Source organism: Syngnathus typhle, linkage group LG13 (genome assembly GCF_033458585.1).
Source record: "Syngnathus typhle isolate RoL2023-S1 ecotype Sweden linkage group LG13, RoL_Styp_1.0, whole genome shotgun sequence".
Classification (NCBI taxonomy): domain Eukaryota; kingdom Metazoa; phylum Chordata; class Actinopteri; order Syngnathiformes; family Syngnathidae; genus Syngnathus; species Syngnathus typhle.
In genome coordinates this window covers 2869447-2883075 of record NC_083750.1, presented here as the reverse complement: position 1 = coordinate 2883075, position 13629 = coordinate 2869447, and the positions used below count along the sequence as shown (strand labels likewise).

At 44.1% G+C, this 13629-nt stretch overlaps 1 protein-coding gene and 1 long non-coding RNA gene across 2 annotated transcripts; one reads left to right on the top strand and one right to left on the bottom strand.

Moving 5' to 3' along the window:
- Window positions 1-289: 289 nt before the first annotated feature.
- Window positions 290-13387, top strand: LOC133166048 (Golgi reassembly-stacking protein 2-like). Its single transcript, XM_061296030.1, has 10 exons — window positions 290-452; window positions 1024-1104; window positions 1237-1440; window positions 1500-1586; window positions 1662-1792; window positions 2535-2667; window positions 2739-2862; window positions 11768-11872; window positions 11988-12113; window positions 12659-13387. Exons 1-10 carry the CDS (start codon window positions 390-392, stop codon window positions 12898-12900), a joined length of 1296 nt encoding a protein of 431 aa, XP_061152014.1. The 5' UTR covers window positions 290-389; the 3' UTR covers window positions 12901-13387.
- LOC133166050 (uncharacterized) lies at window positions 5769-11561 on the bottom strand. The gene is made up of 2 exons (XR_009717687.1): window positions 11462-11561; window positions 5769-6748 (listed from the first exon to the last, which is right to left on the bottom strand). It is a non-coding gene; the product is annotated as an uncharacterized LOC133166050 (long non-coding RNA).
- Window positions 13388-13629: the final 242 nt, after the last annotated feature.

The following is a 13629-nucleotide window of genomic DNA, read 5'->3' as shown; positions in this document are numbered from 1 at the left end:
GTTGAGGAAACATTTATGAATATAAATAAAGTCGAATTTGTGTGGATTTCTCTCATTTGGTGTAACCAATAAATATGTGGTGTAACTGATGGTGCTTGCATCAGAGCCTAAAATGTCAGAATATATCTAAAACAAATCTCAAAATAAACTGTCAGAATATATCTAAAATAAATGTATACTATAGTAGAAACATATCTATTGAAATATCTTAAACCTAAATTCTATACAAATAATGTACATGCTTCTTCGGACGCAAATATTTCCTGCCACGTAACAGCGCATGCGTAGCGGATGACTACCCATTTGACGACGTGTACCCGGTCTGTACAAGTAGTCGGGTACCTATCGTTCCTCAGACTTAGCTTGCAAAACCCTAAGTAAGCGTTATCATGGGAGGATCGCAGAGTGTGGAGATACCTGGCGGTGGCTCAGAGGGCTACCACGTCCTCCGTGTGAGTTATTTGCATGCATATCCTGATTCCTTAGTGATATCCTGCTTCTAGCACGTAGCCTAGCATTGCTAATTTTCCAGTACTGTGTTGACTAGTAAGATGAGTGTCATGTCGGACCAATGTGGCGGAGAAAGACAAATCACACATGCAACGTTGTCGTGTGTATGGGATGCTTTCGGTTTGCGCCTACAAGTGGCAACCTGTAAAATAAAGCAATAAGTTGCTAAATGCTACATGCTATGCGGCTGCAGCGAATGGCACCTGCCACAATGGTTTGCAGAATGCTCTCGTTGTATGATGTGTGGACTCTTTATCTGTGCAGCGAGGGATATTTAAAACGTGTGTGCACCGCATTTGTTGTGAATTTTCCCATTCTCTTAATTTTAACATCGTGAGCTAAATGCAAATTTTGGCATTCCTATGCATTGACAGAAATAAAGCAATGCAAGCAATTAGATCCCACTCGATATCTTTATTATTCCCCGGAAGACTGAGATCATGTGTTTTGTACTTTCCACAAACAATCCAGAGATTGATAGTATATTGGGCATCCCTACTCTTTGTCTTGCAGGTTCAGGAGAATTCCCCAGGTCACCGAGCAGGACTGGAACCTTTTTTTGACTTCATTGTCTCCATCAACAACACCCGCCTGGTAAGTCAACTGTAGAATGTGCTCACAACTGGAAATTCAAACTAAAAAAAAAAAACAGTTGTCTGTAATTAGCTAATATAATAGGATGAACACTTACCTAATTGCTTCTTCTGTATGACTTTTGGTCCACAGAACAAAGACAATGACACCTTGAAGGACCTTCTGAAAGCCAGTGTGGAGAAACCAGCCAAGATGTTAGTTTACTCCTCAAAGACTTTGGAGCTGAGGGAGTCCACAGTCACACCCAGCAACCTGTGGGGTGGTCAGGGTTTGCTCGGGGTCTCCATTCGCTTCTGCAGCTTTGAAGGTGCCAATGAGAACGTCTGGCACGTGCTGGTATGTAAACCTCACTCTCGCAGCTGTCGCCCAACGCTCACTTGCTGCACACTTCCTAGGAAGTGGAGCCAAATTCACCCGCAGCTCTCGCTGGTTTGAGACCACACACTGACTACATCATTGGAGCCGACACTGTTATGAATGAGGTGGGCTATCAATGCATGAACCTGTGTTTGTCCTCTTTTACCCGGTCGTGTTAATTGATTGTCTTTCCTGCGCAGTCCGAGGACTTGTTCTCATTGATCGAGAGCCACGAGGGGAAGGGACTGAAGCTCTACGTGTACAACACAGATACTGACAACTGCAGAGAGGTGGTCATTACACCCAACAGTGTCTGGGGAGGAGAGGGAAGGTAATATTAAAGATATTCACCTTTCCTTGAAAAAGAACATAATGTCCATTTTTAGTCCTTAGCGATATTGTAAAATTTTCTGTGTATATTAAAAAAACTATAATGATCGCACAGATTCGTCAGCACGAAGCTGTGCAATGTTTTCTTTACTTGAAGTTAGTCTTGGGATCATGGTTCCAATTAGAAGAAACATCTTCAACTGGGCGAGTAACAAACAAACCAAGGAGGTAATTAGTCTGTTTATCGCTAATGTTAGTTAGAGCGAGCTTTCCAAGCAGGAATATACAACAATCCATCTCATTTATGGTTGTGTCCTTTGGGGATTTGTACTTCAAGACGATGCTTTGGGAAGCTATTATTAGTCATTTAATTAAAGTAGCAGCAGCAGTAAAATGCAATTGTTCTTTTTGCTTAAGGGCCTCACTCATGGTTGCTGTTAGAGTATAATTGGAGGAGAAATCATGGTGATAAAACCACATGGCCAAAGTCAAATGAATCCGGGAAATGCACATATTAGACACCAACAAATACTTGTGCGTTAGTTGTAGTAGTAGTAGTAATAATAATAACTTTTTATTTTTCCATCAGCGACTATTTCATGGTAGTAAAGATTTTTCTTGTCGACCAGATTTTTTTTTTTTCTATTGGTAGATTATTAGTGCTTGAGGTCTGTAGGCATCACTGACAGAATGTCAACATTTGACTTAAAATATCATCTTTGTTCATTTTCTCTCCACCACAGCCTTGGATGCGGGATTGGCTATGGATACCTGCACAGGATTCCAACACGACCTTTTGAGGAGGGAAAGAAGTTCAGCTTTCCAGGGAATGCTTCTGGAGGGCCCGTCAGTCCGTTGAAGGATGGATTCACTGAGGTTTATAATGTCAACATTCCACTTCTACAATATCTTTTAGCAGCTGTGAAAATGAAGAACTTTTTGCCCAGGTCCAGTTATCAGCAGTGACCCCGCCTCCTACTGCCCCCACTATCCCCTCTGGCCTCGAAGACTCGCTGTCAGGCCTGTCAATCAGTACAGCCCCGCCCACCATGCCGAGCGAACTGCAGACCGGTACGTCTTGTATTTCATGTGATCATAACACCAACATTGTAATCTATGTTATGTATCCTGCCCTCCGAATATGTTGAATATCCGAAGACGGTAAGGTCAACCACTAGGCCAGGTTGAAGGTTGACTCCTGGTTTAATAACAAGGGAAAGGGTGAAACTGGGAGAATTCAAACCACATTGCATAATCAGTCATATGAACTAAATGAATTAAATCGATATGAAATCTCAATCATGCTTTTATCCTATCGTCTAACATCACAGAAACTGTAATTTCAGAACTCAAAAATCTATTTTGATCCATAATAACTTAAAGATACATACCAACAATGCCTTGTATAACACAAAATGTAGGTAGTAGTTACATTACGAACTGCAGGAGAGAATAGAACAAGCAGCGGTCTCTTTCGACATTGTGCTGAAACATGCGCTTACTTCCTGATTCTATTCACGTGACCTACTCTATCTTAACACTGATCACAGACTACTGGCTGGCTCCTTGGTCTGCGATACTGGTCCAGGGTGAAGTGCAGAGTTATGTTTCCCACTCCCGTATTCAATACATGTGGCTGTATACTTGCAATCCTGGGCCATGTGCTTAGTAGATGTGCAACATTTAAAGCAGATTCTGTGCTCTTTCAGGAACGCTCTCCTCTCTTCTATGGGTTACTCCCAAAAACCCCGACATTTCCTTAACAGGTGGGGCTTTTTGTGAATAGGGCACTGGCGATCAGGGCTCTCGGCTCCAGCGCTGCGCTCCGCAGCACCGACGTCCGTCTTGTGGACTGAGATCTCCCTCTGTTAGATTCAAAAGTTAAAGTCCCAATGATCGTCTCACACACACACATCTGGGTGTGGTGAAATTTGTCCTCTGCATTTAACCCATCCCCATGTGATTTTGATCCATCCCCTGGGGGAGAGGGGAGCAGTGAGCAGCAGCGGTGCCGCGCTCGGGAATCATTTGGTGATCTAACGGTTAGATTCCAGATCTGGACATTTTTCCAACCCATAATGCTGAGTGCCAAGCAGGGAGGCAATGGGTCCCATTTTTATAGTCTTTGGTATGACCCGGCCGGGGTTGTCTGTGCATTTTCATGTTCTTGCCTGGTTCAGGAATGTCCGTTTGGCTAATGACCTTGAAGCTCTGGTCATTCATGATTTTAGCCTGATGAAAGATGAAGTCCACGAAAATTTCGAAGGGGGGGAATGAAACTCCATAATGTTGTTTGTAGCTGAATCTGTTAGTCCGCCACTTCTCTTGCAGGCTAAAGGGCAGCCTTTGAACCAGGGGACTTATTCCTCTGTGTCTAGGTACTGAAGGCCTGGAAGGGTTTCGTCTGCCTTGGCTGGTCTTAATTCCATCAAGAGGTCACTGAGCTCATGGAGCTTTGCACAGTGTTTGTTGGTGATTTTTGGGAAATTGTTGATGCGTTGGAAGAGAGCCTCTTTGACTACTTCAGGGGCTCCGTAGCATCCGTCCAGTCAGTCCCATGTCATCTGGAGTCCTCGTTGGGGGTGATTAGCATTGACATCCCTGATACGCTTTGCATGCTCTCCCGACTCTTTCCCGAGCCACTTGACTAGTAGATCCATCTCCTCGCTGGGAGTGAGATTGAGTCCTCTCACAGCGTTTTGGAAGAACAGTTGCCAAGCTCTGTAGCTTGCAGGCTTGTCGTTGAATTGAATCATACATGTAGTGACCAGCTCGCGACGTGCGAAATATCTGACAACGTCGTTGATACCTGATTGGTCGTGCTGGTTGCGCTGAGGTGTGTAGTTGGGCACGGTAGGACCTGATGGACCCCGGTATCTGGGTGTAGCTGTATTTGTGCCCTGTTGGCCCTGTGTATTTCTTGGAATAAGAGATGTGAGAGGGGCATGTTGTTGTGGCCAATGAGCTGGTAGTCTGTTCGCTGGTGTATAGGTGAGGTTGGCATCGGTCGGACCATTCTCTGATATGGGCCGTGGAGCTGTAATAGAGTTGCCTGGCACGGTATTTGCACGTAGATATGAATCGTCACCTTGCGGGGGAAGATAAGGTGCTGATGCAAACTCTACGTGTAGCCGTCTTGCCTCGTCGTGAGAGTGGAAATGTGGTGCCATTGTTGGCTCTGTGAATCGCTGTCCAGGCTCATCTTGAGAAAATGGTTGTGATGCCAAGGTTAGCCGAGTACGTAGCTGAACAGGCTCATCCTGGGAGAGTACATGTGGCGGCGCTGGGGGCTCTGTGTATAGCTGGTTAGTGTCATCCTGAGTGAGAAGGTGCAGAGGCGGGTTGGATAATATGTTTAGCGGGTCAGTTTCGGTAAGAGCATATACTTCCAGCGCAGTGGTTGAATGCTCCTTGGACTGCTGAGCGATATATTCACTGGTCCATTCCAGTGGGTTAAAGGGATTCTCATCGAGTTGAATCTTCCTGCTACCTCGCTCAGTACCGTTGATGCTAGCCGCTGCTTCTAGAGCCTCTGCTTTGGCCTCAGCCGCAGCCACTTCATCATGAGTGCCTCTAATTGTGCCTTTTCCTTTTTCAGAACCATTTCTTTATCTAGTTGTACTAGGTTCATCTTGTTTTTTCTTTTTCAATTACTTCTCTGGTTCTTCTATATCAAACAAATTTGTTTTAGGTTCATTTACCTGACATGTTTCGGCGGAATCTTCCGCCTTCATCATTTCTTTATCTGTGAAGGAAAGGAGTACTTTCGCTGCCTCGGCTTCGGCGCGGGCCATGGCAGCAGCATTGTCAGAGGACGTTTTTGTAGAACATGATTTGTAAGATTTAGACTTCAGTGACTGTTCTTTTTGTCCATCCATAGTCTGAGTTTGGCGTTTAACTTTGTTGCCTTCTGAGATGAAGATTGTTAGGGTGGTGCTCACTCTAACTTATTTTGCAAGAACCACACTGGAGTCAAGTTAGTCATTTTAGACACCTGCAGGCGGCGAGTTCACTCGTCGCTGTGCTTACAGCGATGGTCGAATGAAGTCTGACTCAGGCCTCGTCAGGTGCTTATTTATTGAGAGAAACAGAGTGGGGTTGAAAGTGGGGGTGTTGGAACACACAGGATAGGGTGGAGACGCTCCCCTGCTGATCAAAGCATAGCAGGTGGCCTTTTACGACTTTCTGTAAACAAAGCAACTTTGATTGCTTCCTCTGCGTCTAGTCAATCAGTTGAAAGGATCTTAGCACTTTGGTAAACTAATTTTGTCTAGACAGGACAAACTCGTTAAATTATTACAGGTTACATTCCAACATAATCATACGATGAAGATATTCTGCAAACCCTAACATATCCCTCCTGTTTTATCATATGATTATGTCAAACCCGAACAATCAAACATAAGTAAGAAAATACAATGAAAGCAATAACTTCCAGTGAGGTTTTTCCCTCAATACTCCAGTCCAAAGTATGTCCAATTTAAAAACCTGCGGCCAGATTAAATGCAGGAAAAGAGTTACACGGTCCCTCTGCCTTAGGCGACCAGACTGTTATCAATCAAGATAAAAATTGCTCGTGATTGTTCAGCCGTTGGGGGCTTGGCACGCCCACTGGTGGAGGGTGAGCACGATTCTCACCCCCTTCGCAGATCTGCTCCGTCCGGGGAGAACTTGGAAATATCTGCTGCGTGGTCGTTGTCTTCAGTGGCTCAGGGTGGACGACCTGGCCACCAAGGGGGAAGAGGATTATTCTGCCTCTGTTTGTACCGGGGGCGGGGACGCTGTTGATGGCGGATCTGGTTCCTGGCAGGAAACCTTCACCGGGGCGCACTGGGACAGATGATACCACGTATCTCCTTTGCCGGCCAGCCGGACGGCATGTGAGATGGGCTCATTCGAGATGTTTCTTCTGCTCCTCCCATCACTGTGTGTTGAATTCTTACGTGTCCTGTTAAGACTCCAAAAACAATCACATTTGACAAAACATTGAATCTTACAGTAGATTAAATCATTCTACTCCCCCACCGTTTTGACACATTCACGTAATGTGTCAATAGCGTCGTTGGGGAGCGAAAAGGACCAGCAAGGTGTCTCGGACACATTATCATACCCATCCCAGCTAGACTAGTTGGTCCTGTCTTGTCCAGCCACAGGAAACGGGCCTTCTCCATTGAACCATTTGACGTCAATGGTGCCCCTTCCAACATCCGTGGAGACAATGGAACAGAACGGTCCATGTGCAACACCACAGGAGCCGACTCCCACAGCCTTTTGACACCACAATACCACACTCCCCCTTCCACAGTCCAGTCTCAGTTGAGACAATGGAAGGCAGGAAGGCACAGGTGAGACACCGGAGGCGCAAACTCCCGCAATCCTTCCACAAACCAATTACAACAAAAGCCCAAATCATTTATTTCTGTTTGGGAGGACCACAACGGCCAAATTTTACAAATGACAAACCTCAAGACGCGACGCAGGTCTTGGAACCACATCGACGACCGCCAAACGCAAATGCCGGGTCAAGGACTGTTCTTCGCCTGTTCTTTGCAACTCTTGTAGTCAATTTTATTGCCCTTTTGAACTGGTCAGATAGGGGTGTTTGCGAGAAGAGTTTGAGCACTTCCTAATGATTCCCCCTAACCAAAGATCATTTATGACAGGGGCTATCCCATTTATTGCCTCCTGTCTTAGAGGAGATTCTCTGGTCTTTGTCGGATCTGGGCTGGGGGAATGGATGTTAAGTCCTGTAGCAAATGGTTCCTTTGATCAGTCAAACAAATGTTGATTAGCCTAAGCGCGTGCCCTTCCAAACACGTACAGCACTTCCTCATAGCTTCTTTAGTCATTTTTCAATCATCTTCCAATTGTTTACAGCACAAGTTTGAAAAGCTCGAGAAAATCTTAACTTAATAGCATGACGCCAAATGTGTTAGAGAATCCATATGTCGTAAAGTGTTGTATTTTTACTATCTTTCACTATCTGTCCTACTCACTCCCCCCTTTTGAGGCTTGGCATCGCCCATGCCTCACACCTTGACAAACCTTTTTGGGAGAATGTGTTCTTTACTACATATGAGTCCATCATTTAATTTGACTTCCTTTCCAAAACGCTTCTCAATTTCCCACTTCACACATCTTCTGCATGTGTTACTGGTTCTCCAGTTTTTTCTCTAGTTAATTATCACTCCAAAAGCAACCTTTACTTTTCTTTTGTCTGTTTTTTTTTCTTTTTTTTTTTCTTAGCATTTAACTTAAATTTCGTTGTACGTGTTACAATGACAAATAAAGATCTACCTATCTACTCAAAATCACTCTTCCTTCAAAGTCGCTCGACTAATTTTCCATGGTAGCCTCCAACAACTTCAACCACTTAAGCTGTATTTTCCTTTCAGTCAGGCATTCAGTCATCAATGCTCATTTGCATCTCACGCACAGCCTCCAAAAAGGAGTCTTTCCATCACATTGGTCCCAATTCATCCAAGCACTCCACACAACATTCACATACCATTTCCAACTCAAGGTTCCTGATAGAACAATCCACCAATCCAAAAAAAACTCAACACAAAAAAAACTGCTGGCAAACTAATCAAGATTTTTTCATTGTTTTTAAATTTGAAGAACTCAATCTCTCAGGTTCAGCTCGCATATAGAAGTTTGTATAATCTTATAACACAACCAGTCAACTATTTCTACTAAATGTCAATGTCTTAAATTCACAATTTTGATTCTTCCAATTCCTGAAAGCATGTTCTGTCGTTTCTTACTTAACATGCACTAGTGTGGATCAATTTTCTGCTCGCAAACAGAGTTCTCTCTTTTCCTCTCATTCTTATCTTTCAATTGTTTCTGGTCTGCGGTGCAAATTGGATAGACCACAGTCTAGCAAATTTCTTTATACTAAAAGTTTAGCCAATTTTCATCATTTTAACACACATGCACAGCTCTCGCGCGCGTAAGGTAGATCCCAGCACCAATGATTCGTCACAGGCTGGCCATTTCCTGTGGTTGATCATGAGCTAGTCCCTCCCACGCACGCGAGGACAGCACATTCTAATTTTTCATTTATCTTCTCGAAGCAAGTTGCATTTATTTACCACTTGATTTGCAAATTTTAACTTCAGTGTACACACACAATTTGATCTCTGGTCATTTGTCATTGGGCATACAACAGCATTGCCATACTTCTTGTATGGACAGGAGCTCTAATAATCTAGAAAACGTTCTAATAATCTGACAATGACATGTTCTGCTGTCATATGGACATCTGTTACTTCTTTCTCTGCATGAGCATGAGGGGTCAAAGTGGAGGAAGCTTGTCATGCTGTAAATGTGACTTTTCCTCTGCCCCTTCCCCCACCCCTTGATTGGTTTTGTCTTGCAAAACGACACGCTCTTGCCAAGTGTCCTCGTCTCCCACAGTTTCAACAGTTGTCAGAATCTGATGGGGGTTTCGAATTATATGGTGGCCTGCGACCTTGCTGGCCTCTACCTCTTCCTCTGGCCCGCTGGGACCCATGGAAGAACCCTGTTGTATCTTCATTTAGGTCATCATCATCATCATCATCATCATCATCATCATCATCGTTGCCTAGATTAAATACATCAGAACTTTTGACTCTTTTGATCACTTTTTCAGCATGTCTGGCCCATTGCATAGTTGTTGTCATACTTGCAACATCTACTTCCACCAAATGTTTCCTCACCCAGTTGCCGATTTCAGGGCGGAAATTCGTAAGGAGCGCATTTTTAAGCTGTTGCTGATAAGCACTCTCAGCTGCATCATTGAATGGGATGCCACTATGCACCCTGGATCCTTTTTCAAATCTTAAGCGAAAATCATCAGTATCTTCCCCAGGCTTCTGTTTAATTCCTGCCAAATGACCATAATTCGCTCGTCTTCGAAATATAGTTCTCACTCTTTGCACAAGATCATTCCATTGTGCTGCATACTCCCCTACCAATTGATTTCCCTCACAAGGGAAAGGGCCCTTGATTATTTCTACCTGTATAATGACCTCTAACCTTTGCCCTATCCCTGTTCTGTATCCCTGACAAAAGAAGCTCTGTTCTTTTTCTTAGCCCGTTCCTTCCACTGGGACTTGAACCCCAGCTGTTTCATAGCCCGGACAAACCAAAGCCGTAGCTCATAACTCGGACAAACCAAAGCTGTATCTCATAGCTAGGACAAACCAAAGCCGTATCTCATAGCTAGGACAAACCAAAGCCGTATCTCATAGCTTGGACAAACCAAAGCCGTATCTCATAGCTTGGACAAACCAAAGCCGTATCTCATAGCTAGGACAAACCAAAGCCGTATCTCATAGCTAGGACAAACCAAAGCCGTATCTCATAGCTTGGACAAACCAAAGCCGTATCTCATAGCTAGGACAAACCAAAGCCGTATCAGCGCTTTTTTCTATGACTTACTTGTCTCCTTGGTCCACTGTACTGCCGGGTCCCCGTCAATCCACCTCTGTCAGACGAAGTCAGACCTAAGATGCTGGCCCAGCGAAGAACTTCCTTCCCAGGTCTTTCGTTACCAGGTCCTCCTAATGGACGCTGGCCCGTCGACGGTATACAGCGCGTCGTCCTCCGTCAGCCAGATGGCGGGTATGAGGGTCCCGGGTTTCGGCACCAAAATGTTAGGGTGGTGCTCACTCTTACTTATTTTGCAAGAACCACACTGGAGTCAAGTTAGTCATTTTAGACACCTGCAGGCGGAGAGTTCACTCGTCGCTGTGCTTACAGCGATGGTCGAATGAAGTCTGACTCAGGCCTCGTCAGGTGCTTATTTATTGAGAGAAACAGAGTGGGGTTGAAAGTGGGGGTGTTGGAACACACAGGATAGGGTGGATACGCTCCCCTGCTGATCAAAGCATAGCAGGGGGCCTTTTACGACTTTCTGTAAACAAAGCAACTGTGATTGCTTCCTCTGCGTCTAGTCAATCAGTTGAAAGGATCTTAGCACTTTGGTAAACTAATTTTGTCTAGACAGGACAAACTAGTTAAATTATTACAGGTTACATTCCAACATAATCATACGATGAAGCTATTCTGCAAACCCTAACATATCCCTCCTTGCAATCCCTAACAAAGACGTTGTTTCACTATCCTGCCCTCCAAATATGTTGAATATCCAAAGACAGTAAGCTCAACCACTTTCACTCATCAAGACTCTGAAGGCCAAGTTGAAGGTTGACTCCAGGTTTAATAACAAGGGAAAGGGTGAAACTGGGAGAATACAAACCACATTGTATAATCAGTCATACGAACTAAATGAATTAAATCGATATGAAATCTCAATCATGCTTTTATCCTATCGTCTAACACAGTGCTTCTCAATTATTTTCTGTTACGCCCCCCCCTAGCAAGAAGAAATCTATTCGCGCCCCCCCCTCCCCACCGTGACTATCCTAACTTGTCTTGTAAGTCGTAAAATGTTGCACTGTCGCAAACGTGACAGAAGTAACAATGAGAGCGCCACTGCCCCCTGCTGTAGTAAACGCGCAATTACACTTTATTCTAGTACTGCCAAAAAAAAAGCCTGTTCCCCAGGGTCACACGCGCCCCGCTATTTGAGAAGCACTGGTCTAACATCACAGAAACTATAATTTCAGAACTCAAAAGATCTATTTCGAGCCATAATAACTTAAACAAAGATACATACCAACGATTCCTTGTATAACACAAAATGTAGGTAGTAGTTTTGCCGAACTGCAGGAGAGAATAGAACGGCGTTCTCTTTCAACACGGTGCTGAAACATGCGCTTACTTCCTGATTCTAGTCACGTGACCTACTCCATCTTAACACTGATCACAGACTACAAAACATGACATTAAGACTTATTGAAAATGCTGCAAGAAATAATTGGGCCGAGTCGGGTACATTTTTTATTTTATTTATTTTTTTATATTTGATGGGACACAAAACTGTCACAATACTCACAAACGTGGCTCTTGGCTCCCTCACCAGGTTTGCCCACAGTTCCCCTGCTGCCCTCCTCCAATCCGACCCTCAGCCCCTTCGCCCCCCTCAATCCTGCCACAGCCACCTTCAACCCCGCCACCACACTACCAGGTGGGTGGGTCAGTTTAACTGCGCCATGCCAGTTGACTGTTTGCAGTGATGACACAATTTTTTCTTCACAGACTATGTGAGGTGATTTAATATGCATGTTGTGTTTTCCTTTTAGGCTTGATGCCACTCCCAGCTGGTTTACCTCCATTGCCCAATCTTCCCAATCTCAACCTTACGCTCCCGGACCTTGGCACCATCTCACTAGCGAGCACTGGCACCTTAATGCCAGGCGGAACCAAGGGTACATGACTCCACCTGTCAGCATCCTGACACAACAGACTAATCAAAACCAAATCAGATAAAAATCAAAGCAATATTTCCCAATGCAAACAATCCAAATCCAATTGATCAACTCATGCCGCCTCAAAATACGAACCCACAAAATAAAAACTTTTTATATAAAATAGCTATAGTATAATATACAGAAAACAATGTGAAATAAGCACAACTGAATAATAAATAGATCCATCAATATTAAACATCTTTAATTATTTGAACAATGTACACATGTACACATTAAGGCCATGTTGGTATCCAAGCACCCTCCTTTGGTAAAAACGTAGAACTGCACCTAAGCAGTGAATTAAGTCAACGGTGGAGGTACAGAAACTGATGGATGGCGGGATAACTTGCTTGGCGCTACTTGAATTGGGCTGACAAAATATGACGTGAACAGAAACACAGACAAACCTTATAAGAAAATACATCTCTTATTAGATCTGTAAAAAAAAATTTGAAAAGTTGAATGACCATGTGACTCGACGTCCCCCTTTCTTTCCATTGCAGTTCCCCCGCTGACAGCGCCCCTGAACATACCTGGCCTGGCCCCTCTGCCCCCTTTGCCCACCATGCTGCCCTCCCAGCTGACTCCCCTCCTGCCTCAGGGCATGGCTCCCATGCTGCCCACTTCCACGACCGTCGCCCCTTCGGCCTCTGTCACCATGACGCCTGTCGTGGCGTCTGTCGGCGATGTCACTATCCCCACGGAACTGCCACTTCTTTCGGAGACAACACTAACGTCCTCGTAACCTAGGAATGTATCTCTCTCAACCCATCGAACCAAAACAAACACGCGGTTTCTCTTTCCTTTCCCGTCTGTTATTCTCAGTTTAGTTTTCTATTTATTTGGCCAAGAGGGACAGGCTAAAACCTGGTCAGATATTCCAGGTGTGCGGGAGGTATATGAAGAACGCGTCTTCATTAACAGATTGTTTTGTTGCAGTGGAGCAGGTCGCACTGCAGCTTGCCTTCAATAACACTTTGGCATGTTCCTTTATTCACCTTTCTGCTGTTACCTTTTTCTGTTTAAGAATGTTCCATTGTTCCAGAATTGACTGAAAGATTCATTCAAACACTTTTTTATATACCCTATAAGCAAACAAGGCTTTCATAATCATTAATCATACATCCGGCCTAACATAGAAAAGAGAACCTGCACTGTTGTACTAACCAATCTTGAATCTATAAAATGAATCTATAAAATGCTGAATAATAAATAACCTGTCTAGCCTTGTATTCCTGGCATATACCAGTGCATCACGAAGTGCAATATTGTTGGGGGGAATAAAAAATATCTGTAGCAAGGACGTGCGGTCAGGGAAGGCAGGCTCTGGCTCACCTGTCATGACAAGTAAAAAAAAAAAAAAGATTGTCCACTGATCTTTATTTTGAAAATGTTTGTAGTAAAAATGACTGAAATATCATATTTCCTGTTCAAATACAAAGGTGAAATGCTTTGTTTTGCTGATGGGACATAA

Bases quoted from the DNA above. Each gene is read 5' to 3' on its own strand.
- LOC133166048 (XM_061296030.1), top strand. From the start codon at position 390: ATGGGAGGATCGCAGAGTGTGGAGATACCTGGCGGTGGCTCAGAGGGC. The intron at 1,793-2,534 runs GTAATATTAAAG...TCTCCACCACAG, and splicing joins GTCTGGGGAGGAGAGGGAAG to CCTTGGATGCGGGATTGGCT. The intron at 2,863-11,767 runs GTACGTCTTGTA...CTCCCTCACCAG, and splicing joins GCCGAGCGAACTGCAGACCG to GTTTGCCCACAGTTCCCCTG.